General features: G+C 35.2%; 1 protein-coding gene across 5 annotated transcripts in view; it reads left to right on the top strand.

Annotated features, from left to right (window-relative positions):
- pou6f2 (POU class 6 homeobox 2) overlaps nucleotides 1-12,827 on the top strand; it is a 142,199-nt gene extending 129,372 nt beyond the window's left edge. For 4 of the 5 annotated variants that reach the window (XM_073863805.1, XM_073863806.1, XM_073863807.1 and 1 more), the window contains exons 10-11: nucleotides 1,570-1,738; nucleotides 12,184-12,827. In XM_073863805.1, the coding sequence (XP_073719906.1) occupies nucleotides 1,570-1,738; nucleotides 12,184-12,688 (674 nt within the window). In that variant the 3' untranslated portion in view covers nucleotides 12,689-12,827. The remainder of the gene's footprint in view (nucleotides 1-1,569; nucleotides 1,739-12,183) is intronic. The other variant, XM_073863808.1, reaches the window with a different exon arrangement.
- Nucleotides 12,828-13,478: the final 651 nt, after the last annotated feature.

Here is a 13,478-nt window from a genome sequence, read left to right as displayed (position 1 = left end):
CAATGTGGAAACAACCAATGAACTGTTTCTGTATTTTTTCTTTCTTTCTAAACATACAGTACATAATACCCTTAGCATTCTCTAGTCGTTTCATCGGTTTGCCGCTATGCCGTTGCTCTCCGTGCCAGATTGTGTTTGTCTTCATGTCCTTGGCTAACACTAATTCTCCAGAACATGTTTTGAATGGAAAAAAATGTACTGACCTCACAGCCACAAAAGAATAATCGCTCAGTTCAGTCGATATATACGGCATACTTTCAAGGACCGTATGCATTGTGCATTTCATACATCTGGTTTGTACTGATATTTTAGTTTCAAAAAGTTAAAATACCAATGTTGGCTCGCTCTGTTTGGCTTGGTAGGATGGAAAAGATGCAGAAAATAAACCTTTTTTTTTGGTCGAAACAATTAAGTTTTATATACAGTAAGGTAACCTCAGAAATGCACCTCATAAGGTAACATGAATGTTAATAAATGTAAAGTTGTCATAAAGACATCTCAAACAATGTCATCTTTGCATTAAAAATGACATAATTGAACGAATGACACTTAATGACAGTTGTCATAAACGTGAATAAAATCTCCTTCATGTTCGTGAAACATGTCATGTCATGGTTATGAAGGTGTCATGTCAGCCTTTTGAACACCCCTTCAAGTAAAGTGTTTCCAGAAAGGGTAACCAAATCTACATTTGCTGTGAAAATGTACCCAGGTATTTTTAATGTCACCACAGAGCAAGTTCAAGTTAAGCTGTAAATTTCAAGATCTGATGTTATATGAGGAATGACAGGGTGCTGCTTCAATAAATGTTCACCTTAAATTTGGCTGATGGATTCTTTTAATAATTCATTCATAATGACTGCCATGAATTATTCATCCAACAAAAATTTTCTCACGTAAGCAAGATGCACGACCACCTGGCAGTGATGTATACACCCAGTCACATTTTATTAACCAAAAAAATCAAAATGTAGTTTAGACTGTATAGCCTCATCATGTGCATGCTGCTGCTAAAATAAAAATTGCATGCTGTAGGTCTTGTCTATGTGGTGGACCTAATCTCACGTTTAACTAGTTGCCTATAATTACTTGCATATTTTTAGCATATTGGCCGTTTATTAGCATGACCAAATTCTTTATCCCTTAATCCTACGCCATACCTACACCTAAATGTTACAACAGCTATCTTATTAAGTATTAATAAGCAGTAAATTAGGAGTTTATTGAGGCAAAATTTGTAGTTAAAGGGACACTTCACTTTTTTGAAAATATGCTCAAAAATTAGATTTTTACCGTTTTGGAATCCATTCAGCCGATCTCCGGGTCTGGCGCTAGCACTTTTAGCATAGCTTAGCACAATCCATTGAATCTGATTAGACCATTAGCATAGCGCTAAAAAATAACCAAAAAGTTTCAATATTTTTCCTATTCCTATGGTACATCCCCAGTGACATAAAAGGTACAGTTTAATCTGAACACTTTACAAAAGAGTAAACCTGCTTTGTTTTCAGGTTGATAAAATCATGTGAATGGGGAATAGCAATTTTGTTTTTGTGTTTTGTTGCATAGATCCACAGAATGCTCCCAGTGAAGTGGACGGTGTAAACCTGGAGGAGATTCGGGAATTCGCCAAAGCGTTTAAAATTCGCCGGCTGTCTCTGGGTCTGACTCAGACGCAGGTGGGCCAAGCCCTTAGTGCAACCGAAGGCCCTGCCTACAGCCAGTCTGCCATCTGCAGGTATGGAGGTCTAACAGCTACTGGATAGATACAGTACAGTCAAAAATACATATTAATATCTGTACAGAAATGTCATATATTTAGGACAAAATATTACAGCAATATCGCATCGGGGTGCTGTTGTACTAAGCATAGTTGTGATTCCAGCATAGTCTGATATACGGTACAGCAGCATGATTACACAATTACAGTTTTGCACAATAACTCTTCAGATAACCACAAAAAATATTAGAGTGCAAAATTGTGATAAAAGTATTTAAATCGTTTCCAAATGTAAAATAAACTCTTAAAAACTTTCCTTAAAAACTCTTACAAAAACCTTTGTCGTTGTCTGATGTCAACCATACTCCACTTCTTTGTTTTAGTGCCATCCTGGATGACATACGAGTAGTATCTATACTGTATTTACATTTAATCACAAATAATTAAGACGTTAAAGAGAATATTTATCATTTATATCAAATATTTTTCCAGTTTTTGCCCATCAGTACTCTTCTCTGCCCTCTCTATATTAGAAGATTCAGTTACTAATGTAAAATACATCAGCGGTATTACAAGAAGCACTTAAACCACTTAATAATTTCTAAGGGCCATGTTTTCACATGACATTTAGCTGAAGGGTACTTGACAGGGCTAGACTTTTAATAAAAATGTTGTGTTTCACAGTGCAACAACGACATGGATTTGGTCGTAAACTAGGACATTATGTAGCATTAGCAAATGAAATATTTAACATCTTCATCAAGGCACGATTTCTGCTACTCGGCAGTTACTTTTTCACACTGCATCACAGTTTTTAGCAAAAAGCGACAAAGATGACGTCAGGGCATGTGATGTTTTATTATGCAAAACCTTTGACGTTTCTGCCTAATGGACATAAATGAGAATACAGCAGGAACTATATACCCTAAAAAACATATGCATAAAACGCAACTACATGTCGACATTTACATTAACAATTGCATTATCCAAAGTGACTTATATATTGAACTTATAAAAAATAATGCATATTAGTAAGTGTATAGAATCAGTTAAAAGTAAGATATGTATTAATTACACATTGTCACATTAAATCCACTATGCTTGGAACTATCAACAGTTTTCAATTTGAAATTACGTGGCAGATGGAGAGTGAAAAAATTTCTTTGCTGAAAGTCTTTAAAATAATGCATGAAATATTTACCAGCATGCATTATTTAAGTATTTATAGCATACATTAAAAGCCATTAGTTTCCGGAATAAACAGGTGACATGATGTCCTGTATATGCGTTCTTTCATGTCTTCAAAAAGGAAGTGGGATTTTTTCAGTTGTGTAATATTTGATATGACAGTGTGCAGAGCGTTCTTGACTTTTAAAGGAAGACTTCAAATGCTTTAATTTAGTTAACATCAGCAGAGACAAGAAGGGAAAGAGGTGAATTTTTTTTTCTTGTGAATGTGGGAGCTCTTGGGGCTCTTGTAGTCTGTGCTCAGTGAAACTCGGCCTGACAGTTGTCTCTATCTTGTCCGATCTTGTTGAAAAAGTTTTATTGGTTCGTCTGAACAATCACAAAGGTACATTGTCAAACCGATCATAGACGCCAAAGAATCCAGATGCCTTATGACTGATGTGAAGACTTTGACATCAGCATAATAAAATTTGTTCCAAAAATGTTCCTAAAATAAGGAATTTAGCCTCTTCTTATAAAAGATACAAGATGTTATAAAAAAAATCAGCTGGAATCATATAGAATAAAAAAATCATAATAATTTCCTCCGTTTATATCCCACAATAGGCTTTATGCCCAGCTGCACTACTTCCTGAACTTCAGCCAGCTCCTTGTTTCCTGTCTGCCATTATTGGACAAACTGATTAATCCAGGTGTGTCTGATTATTGTTGTTGTGACTACTGAGGTCGGGCACACCTGGATTGATCAGTTTGTCCAATAATGGCAGACAGGAAACAAGGAGCTGGCTAAAGTTCAGGAAGTAGTGCAACTGGGCATAAAGCCTATTCACAGGCATTCGCGAGCCCTCTTCAGCATGCAACGCTGCACAAGGACACTCATGAGATGTCATATCATCACGTAATTGCGAGATGGAAATCGCTTTTCCGCTTTTAAGCCGTACGAATTTACAATATTAATCCATGCTAAAACATTAGATTCACATCAATGATTCATGTTATAGGCTGCAAAGCTGTCATGTATAATTTGCACAACAAATTGGGCAGAAGAGCTGCTTAACATGAATGTGTTTATATATATTTAATCATACCTAGTTTCCATACGGCCCATCGCATGCTTTATTTCTGCTGTCCTCTCTACCATTAGACTGCATTCACCTCCAAAACCATCAGCTGTTAGGAAAGTGTAACCTTCTTCTTTTACGTATTTGTTTGGAAAGCGTATTAAAAAATACAATTTAGATTTAGATTAAATGTTCATTAAAGGGCGGTTTCCCGGACAGGGAAATGACTACAATGTTGCAATGTTCGGTTTGCATTCACAAGGCAATATTTCCAAACCAACCAGACTTTGATATTCAAATTCAAGTTACGTGCGAGTAAACTCTGCTTTAACTCTTTCCCCGCCATTGATGAGTTATCTCATCAATTAAGAGAAAACATTTGCATGAAAAAACTCGGCCCTGATGAGTTTTTATGGTTGTCTGTAATACCGTGATTATCCACTAGCACTTACTCAATTTATAAAAAAACTGAAGCAAAAAAATATTTATTAATTTTACACTCCATCTATGTTTTGATATTCGTTCTGAATCTGATTTCTAACAAAATGAAATTATTTTAGCTTTTCACTAAAATTTTTGTATTTTTGAAGAAAAATACCCATATGAAAGAGGTTATATACAGAGAAAAAATATAGATATGATAAAAACGTTTTTTTTTTTTTTTAAGCAGATGGTCTGTTCTTTCATTTGATCATGGGCGGAAATCCCGGGGGGGTCGGGGGGGACAGGACCCCCCCATCTGAGGGTTGTCCCCCCCTAAAATATCATTAGAATATGTGTATTGAAAATAATTTAATGATTTATAATACTTAAAATAGATGTGTAAGAAGTGAAACAATACAAATGCAAACGGAGCAACAAAAAAAAAACTTTTAAACATTTTGATTCCCCCTCTCTTGCCTCACAGTGGTTTGGTCCACTGCCCGCGCCCCTTTTACCTCACCGGTCACCACCGACACACATTCCGGTGGTAGAGAAGTGTACGGAGCCGACGCGTTAATCAGCTATATACAATACAACGTTTCACATCACTTATCAGTTTATCCTCATATGTTTTAAAACTGGACTATTTTGACATATAAACATGAACATACTTCGTTTTCTGAGAACAGAAGCAGATAAGCGATCAAGAAAACATTTTTATGCATTCATGCAGAGGTGAGGCAGAGCTGAAAGTAACAAATTACATTTACTCACCTTGCTGTAACTGAGTTTTTTGTGTACTTTTACTTTGAGTAGTTTTTAATATCTGTACTTTACTTTTACTTAAGTATGTTTAAAGTATTGTAGGCTACTTCGCTACATGTTAAATCATATCCGTTACTGAGTAAAAATAAATATAAAAGTAAGGTGATAAAGACGCGCCACGGTCGGATGATTGATTGATGGGCGGGGGAACGCGCAAAAAGAACCATGGAGAGGGACGAGACAGGCGCGGGCTAATACAGACCCTCGGTTCAATTCTTACAAAAGAAACCCCTGGCCTTTGACGCAAAGCGATTGTTTCATTCAATTAGGGTTCATGCTCTTGAGTACGGAGTTTGAGAATTGCCGACCGGGTTTTAACCGCTCATTTGCACGATGCGTTTTTAATACATGCGCATTATCTTCCGAGGTCTAGCAGCTTCGCGTCAAGTCAAACAATTAAAGAACGTCCTCGAGAATGCGCAGATCATTACACATTGCAGAGAGAGAGAGAGAGCGCGCGCGAGAGAGAGATTGAAAGACATCAGGTACACAGGTCTGGGAGCTAATAAACGTGTAAAGGATGTATAGTGTATAGCCATGGCACTCATCTCATTATATGCTCATTTATGTATATAGTTTAATAACATAATGTATGTTACCAGCAATACATCAATTACAACCTTCATATAATGATTGTATTTACTAGCTGCTGACCTCATATTATTTTTGCTTCAAAAGTGCATAACTCACATGTAAAACTCATTAAATAATTCCATAAATGTTTCTTAGTTATAAAAAAGCTTTTTATTTTATTAACATTTGTTATTGCACTTTAATTGTAGAGATGTTTACAATTAAAAACATAGTTTGAGATGTATATATCCTTCCTTTGTGAACTATACTAGAAACCTCTCCCCGCTGTAAAAAAGTAACTTTACTCTTAAAATTAAAATGACTTACTTTTTACTTGAGTAGATTTTTAGACCAGTAACTTTACTTTTACTTAAGTAAAATATTATTAAAGTAACTTTCCTTTTACTTAAGTAAAATATTATTAAAGTAACTTTACTCTTACTTAAGTAGAAAATTTTATTACTCTTTTCACCTCTGCATTCATATGTATTAAAATTAAATTTGCGTCCGTTCATAGAGAAAGAGAAACGTTTTCTATCTGTACCCATTTCCTTGCAAGTACAATTTTGCCTGTATTATTGGTGTCCCCTTCAAAAATTGTTCTTGAAAAATTTTATGTTTATTGTCCCCCCCAACATTTAGATGAGATTTTCGCCCCTGCATTTGATATATTTGTATGTTTATATATTTTTAGAAGAAAATTTTCCTGATTGAAAATCACAAAAAATGCTTGTGGGCAACTTAAAAAAAAGGCTGGCGTGAAAGTAGTTAATTGGTCAGAGTTCATCTGTTTATTTTCCGTTATTCCATATTATCAGGATTGACAGACAGAAGTCTCTCCATTAAAGCATGTGTCATATATGATCGATTCTGGTTAAAAAAACAAACTGTATATCTCGAAACTTTTTTAACTTACAATCACCACTTAAACTGTTTGTTATTTAAAAAGAAAGAAAAATTGTGCATACACATGCTTGATATATTTTGTGCATTGTTACTTCTAGGGCTGGGAAAAGATTAATCGCGATAAATCGACTACAAAACAAATGGTATTTTTTCATAATGTGTGTGTGTGTACTGTGTGGAATTATTGTGTATATTTAACCACACACACATACATATATTCATGTCAGATTTTTTTATTTATATATATATAAAAAAATATTTGTATATAATATAGACTATATAAAATTATAAATAAATATATATACATATGTAAATGTTTCTTAATTACATACATGAATGTGTGTGTATTTATATGTACATAATAATTACACACACAGCGCACACACTCATATATCATGCCAAAAATCACTTTTATTTTGTATGCGATTAACCGCGATTAATCTTTTCCCAGCCCTAATTCTTAAATTAAATTAATATAGCATTACAATTATTTCTGCTTTCCCCTTTTCCTTAAAGATGCACTGTCTAACTTTTAGAAGTATCTGTTGACAGAAATGCAATATAATATACATGGGTGATTCTCACGAAAACTTGGTTTTAAAAATGTCAAGCATGAAAATGTAAAAATTGCTTAAATTTACTTTTTTTCCCACCAGACATTGAAAAACAAAGTCTGGAGTAAATGGGAACATTAATTTAAAAACTTCTACTTATCATTTAACACTTTTTGTAACATAATTAAAAAAATTAGTCCTAAAAAATCTCATTACCGCAACAGTCAGAAAACATCAACACTGACATATTTTCAAAATGACATGACAAACCTGAAAGAACATAGTTTGGAGATTCTGCACATGCATTTAAAATCAAAGTATTATGCTTCTATTAATTAAATTAACATTTAATAAGCATCTGTTGCGGTAATGGTAATCTAAATATCGTGTAAGCATTCTGACAAGACAATATTTCAAATTAACTGTAAAAAAATGATCTTACCTGGTAGCCATCTTGAACTAACTGACCCATGTGCTTGGTCACTCAAAATCAAACTTTATTAAAATTCTGTATGTGTGCTTAAACTGTTCTCAAAAAGTGTTGTGGAGGATGAGAACATCAGGCATGGACACATCATTTTCCTAATTTTTCTTCATTATTATTATACGTGAATATTCAGTAAATATTTTTTCTGTCATCTAAAGTAGTCTAGCAAAACATCCATTTATTTTTTTCTTAATGTGTTTGTGTTAATTTGATTAAATTACAACATAACGCATGTTCAAACACAGCCGGACACATTGCGGTAATGAGAATTTCAGCAGAAAATGAGATAAAATTTACACTTATAAATTCTTATGTTGAAATCGCACATTGTGCAAGGTAGCACACAGTATTGTGTTAATTCTGATGCTATTAATGTTACTATATTACACATTTTAAAGCTAAAATCATTAGTGCTGTGGTGTTTCAATGTTTTCGTGAGAATCACCCACATAACTATATTATCAGTGGTGTATAAAGGACTTACAAAATTAACTGTATTGTTTTTATAACCTTAGAATGAGCCACTTTTTTATCTACATACACAGCGGATCTCCTTCCATGGAAATCGCTGTCATGTTTCTACAGTAGCCCTAAACTGGCAAATTGTCCACAGAGCGTGTTTTGTCCCTACATTGTCTCAGTCAATGGCATGTTTTTCCTGTGGAGGCTACTGTAGCTTCTCTTTGCGTTTCGAAATTGAAGTTGGTTGCAATTCGCAATCTCACCACTAGATGCCCACATTGGACCTTTAAATTCCCCATTCTAAAAATAATAAAAAAACAATGAGACGTTTCAGTAAACATCCACCTGCATTAGCATCAGTACAGTACATGCCCTGCAGTTTGTCTTTCACTGTCCAACCTCATGTCAAGCCCTTTGGATCCTTGTATTGTTGAAGTCAAATTAATAAGTCCAATAAGTCATGCCTTAATAAATAACTCAGCATCTCAACAACATGCCTTGACTCTGGTATTGTTTCTTGTCCAGCTTGATTTAACCATGTGCTGTCACTCACCCCATGTCAAAAAAACATCTCTCATGACTTTAAGGACCTAAGAGAGCGAGGGCCTTTGCCCCTGCTTCAGGCGTCTTTTCAAATGCCAGTTAAGATTCCATCAAAGGCCTCCTCACAGGAACCTGTCCAAGAGTTCAGGACCAGGAGAGACTATGTGTTGTTTTAGCGAGCAGTTGTTCACCTCGCAAACCCTCTTCCGCCCTTAACTCATTCAGCTGGGCTTTTCTTGGCTGACTATCTGACAGATGTCCATGCGTTGGATAGAACTGCAGGTCAGATCTCACCCAAACATCTCTCCATTAAAGCATGTGTCAGACTCATCTGCTTCAGCACTTTGGACATCATTACATTCAGTGGAGGCAAAACATCATGGATATTCTCTATCGGTGCTCTGTAGCTGAATTTGTTTACAAGTTTAGGCCGGCGGTTGTCAACTGGTTTCTCACGATCCAGATTATACACGTAAAACCTAACAGTTAACTTAACTCAAACCATTTAAGTAAACCGGTTGCATTAGACCATTTAAGTTTTAAAACACATAAATTTAAGTACTGTGAACTTGAGTCATGTGCAATTATGCACTTATATTTAAGTAGTCTGAACTTAAATATAAGTGCATAACTGCATATGACTCAATTTGTTTGAGTTCAGAGTACTCAAATGTATGCGTTTTAAAACTAATGCAACCGGTTTACTTAAATGGTTTGAGTTGAGTTAACTTTTAGGTTTTACAGTGCATGAATCAGTAAGGTTTACCGTGTCAAGATAACAAAAATGCCCTTAAATACAGACTATTAAATTCAGAATTATCATGCATACACTGCACTGTAGAAAATTATTTGTTGCCTTTAAATTTTGTTTAATCAACTCGGCTTTACAAGTCGTGTCAACTTACTATTATTTATCTTGATAAGTGATAAGAGTTGCAAGAGACTGCAAAAAATGATTTTCAAGAAAAAAAAATCTTAGTTTTTTTGTCTGGTTTTCAGTAAAAATATCTAAAAATTCTTAAAAATGAAGATGCTTTTTCTTGATGAGCAAAACGACCCAAATACCCTGTTTTTAGACCAAAAATATCACATTTAAGTGATTTTGTGCATAAAACAAGCAAAACATCTGCCAATGGGGTAAGCAAAAAAATCTTGAACATTTTTCTTAAACAATAAATTCAAGAAAAATTTGCTTACCCTATTGGCAGATTTTTTTTGCTTGTTTTATGCACAAAATCACTTAAATTTGATATTTTTGGTCTAGAAACTAGACTTATTACTTGGGTCGTTTTGCTCATAAAGACAATACATCTTAATTTAAGAATTTTTAGATATTTTTACAGAAAACAAGACAAAAATACTAAGAAACTTTTTACTTGATAATATTTTTTGCAGTGTATAACTTTTAAAGGTGCAGTGTGCAAATCCCAGTGGCATCTAGTGGTGATGTTGCAAATTGCAACCAACGGCTCAGTCCACGGCTCACCCCTCGCTTTTGAAACGCATAGAAAAGCTACAGCAGCCACCACAGGACAAACATATCATTGTTGGAGACAACTTAGTAAAAAAGTTTCTGTACAAACATGGTGGTACAAAATGGTGATTTCCATGTAAGGGGGCCCTCGGTGTATGTAGATAAAAACGTCTCATTCTAAAGTAATAAAAACATAACAGTTAATTATGAAAGGTCTTTATACACCACTGATAATATAGTTATGTATATTATATTGCATTTCTGTCAAAAAGTTACACACTGCACCTTTAAAATCTAGTTGAAATAAGTCAACTTCATTTTAAAAGTTATAGCAAGTCATCTCCTATCAAGATAAATAATAGTAAGTTGACATAACTTGTAAATCTGAGTTAATTAAACAAAAAATTGAAGGACACATATCATGGAAATCTGAATTGTTTTATATTTAAGTGTTATAATTGGTTCTCCAGTGCTTCTTTTAATCTAGAAAATATCAACCCCGTTAACTTAGTTTTTAGTCATCTGCAAGCATGTAAAAAAATATGTGATTGCAATTTGGCTCCCCTTGTGATGTCAGAAAGGGATAATACCACCCCTTAATCTGCAATAGCCAACCACGGCACTGCCATTTAGTGCAGAGATCAACTCATTTGCATTTAAAAGCACACACCTAAAAACTGCACATTTTTGCTCACACCTTCAAAGTGGCAATTTTAACATGTTATAATAAATTATCTATATGATATTTTGAGATAAACTTCACATATGTACTCTGGGGACACCAAAGATTTATTTTAGGGTTTACAAAATCAGCACTCCAAAATTTTTGCCATAATATATTGTGGGGTTTAATGCATGAATGTAAAATCAAACTTTGCATATTGGAAAAAATGGTGAGGTAAGGGACCGTGTAAAAAGTTCACACATTATGTTCAAATCGAAAACCTATTTTGATTGTTTCATGATGACACACACAACACGACACTGACTTTTTTTTTACTGCAGCTCGAGGGTGCTAAACTTTTAAACATAACTAAGAAAATAATAATCTGCTGACGCAAATGACCAAACTGACAGATAAATACGGGGCGTCAACAACAAAAAGTGTTTGTTCTGTCCTTTAATATCCATGATTATACATGATTATACATATTTTAATATTCACAATTAGTATCGAATTTGTTAAAAAATAAAATAAAAATAAATACATAACATACTTCGCAAAATCTTACTAGCAATGTCTTTCCTGTAGCTCAAACAGTATGTGATATTAACTGTAGTAAAAAGTTTAAAACTATTAATTTCCCAATATTGTTTTTCTGCAGAAAAACATTATAACCAAATGCTAGTTCCTCCTGTCGTACCACACAGAAAACAAAAAAATACTGTGATTTTCCTCCCTGGAGACCCCATATTCTTGCAGACATATTTAAAAGTGAAAGCGTTAAACATTTAATGAGCACCAAGTTTGCTTGAGGAATGGGAAAAAGTTGTAGAAGTATTAAAATGCGTCTGCATTGGAGTAAATAATTTAGGCCATTGGTAAATTAATAATGCTTTTAATGTTTTATTGCATGCATCCATTTGTATTAACATCTCTATCAAACAAAAGAAATCCTAATTTGATTTGATGCTATGTGTGAAGAAGTTTGCAAGGCCAATAAATTAAATTTTATTATGCCAATCAGGTACTTGCTTGTTTTTGGATCAGCCTATGGAAGCGTCCTCTTGGTTCAAAGCAGCTTGGGTACATAGAGGCCAAATACGAATTGGATTGCTCAGCTCTTTAGCTTTACATTATGTACATTTCCCAGCATGCAACTGCTGAACAACTAAGTGATGTCACACTCTTTGTCTTATTGGCTGCTTGGACCAAGAGGTCTTTCCTGGGCAACTGGATCAGATAGGAAACCCCTCGCCCAGTGCGGGCACTTGAGTAAGCTTGTTCTCTTTCAATTCTCCCCCAGACACACCATCCTGAGAAGCCACTTTTTCCTACCACAGGAAGCCCAAGAGAACACTATAGCTAGCAGTCTGACAGGCAAACTGAATCCTGGCCTTTTATATCCTGCCAGGTTCGAGAAGTTGGACATCACCCCAAAAAGCGCCCAGAAGATTAAACCTGTGCTGGAGCGCTGGATGGCAGAGGCGGAAGCCCGCCATCGCTCCGGTATGCAGAACCTGACCGAGTTTATCGGCAGCGAGCCCTCCAAAAAGCGCAAACGCCGGACCTCTTTCACACCGCAGGCCCTGGAAATCCTCAACAGCCACTTCGAGAAGAACACGCACCCCTCCGGTCAGGAGATGACGGAAATCGCAGAGAAACTGAACTATGATCGGGAGGTGGTGCGGGTGTGGTTCTGCAATAAGAGGCAAGCGTTAAAAAACACTATAAAACGGCTGAAACAACCCGAGCTCGGGACAGGCGCACCGATGGATCCTCTGGTTGATACTATGGAGGAACATCCTTAACTCTTTGTGACACATCTGCAGTGATAAAACATCTGGACTTAAAGACCTGGACTCTTACATCTTAACTGGATCGAATCAAGCAAAAAGAAATATTGTTGGTGACATCATCACGGTAAAAATTGAGAAACTTAAGCAAAAACCAAAAAAATAATAATTCTGTGGGAATGAAAATGATAACGTACTTGAAGATTTTCTCAAGTAGTAGTTAAGAATAAGGATCATACAGTATTAAAATCAAGGATGTTGAAGAAACTACTTACCAAAGTTTGTTGCATCTGATTCCTGAGTTTTTTTTTATTGTAAATGTGTTTAATGCATTTTTAAATTTTTACTGGGAAAAAAAGAGGGGGAAAAGATCTGTTTGGTGGGGTGTGACTTTCAATCTTTTGCTTTATTTTACCACTTGGGTTTTTATGTAAATATTTACGGTTATCTGTCACCAAGTTGAAGTTCCAAAAATATGTTGATAAAGTTTATTACAGAATTGTCTGTTTCGTCAAAGGCACATTTCTGCCATCCACATGAGGCCATTCTCTGTTGTTGTCATCTCATCTGTTCATGAAAGACTGCAGACGGCAGCGGTGGGTTACAGATCACACGTCTATTTTGCAAAGAGATTCTCAGTGAATATAACAGATATCCACATTCATCGCAGCTGTGATTTCAACTATTTTATGGTATTGCCAAAGCCTCCTAGCCAAAGAACGTAATATTTGGCCCAAGGACCTGTGTCATACCTTGGCCTCAACTCAAACCATTTCAGTTTTTCTATATTCTTCATATGACTTAA

Source organism: Misgurnus anguillicaudatus, chromosome 25, assembly GCF_027580225.2.
Source record: "Misgurnus anguillicaudatus chromosome 25, ASM2758022v2, whole genome shotgun sequence".
NCBI classification, from domain to species: Eukaryota; Metazoa; Chordata; class Actinopteri; order Cypriniformes; family Cobitidae; genus Misgurnus; species Misgurnus anguillicaudatus.
This window is presented reverse-complemented; position numbering and strand designations above follow the sequence as displayed.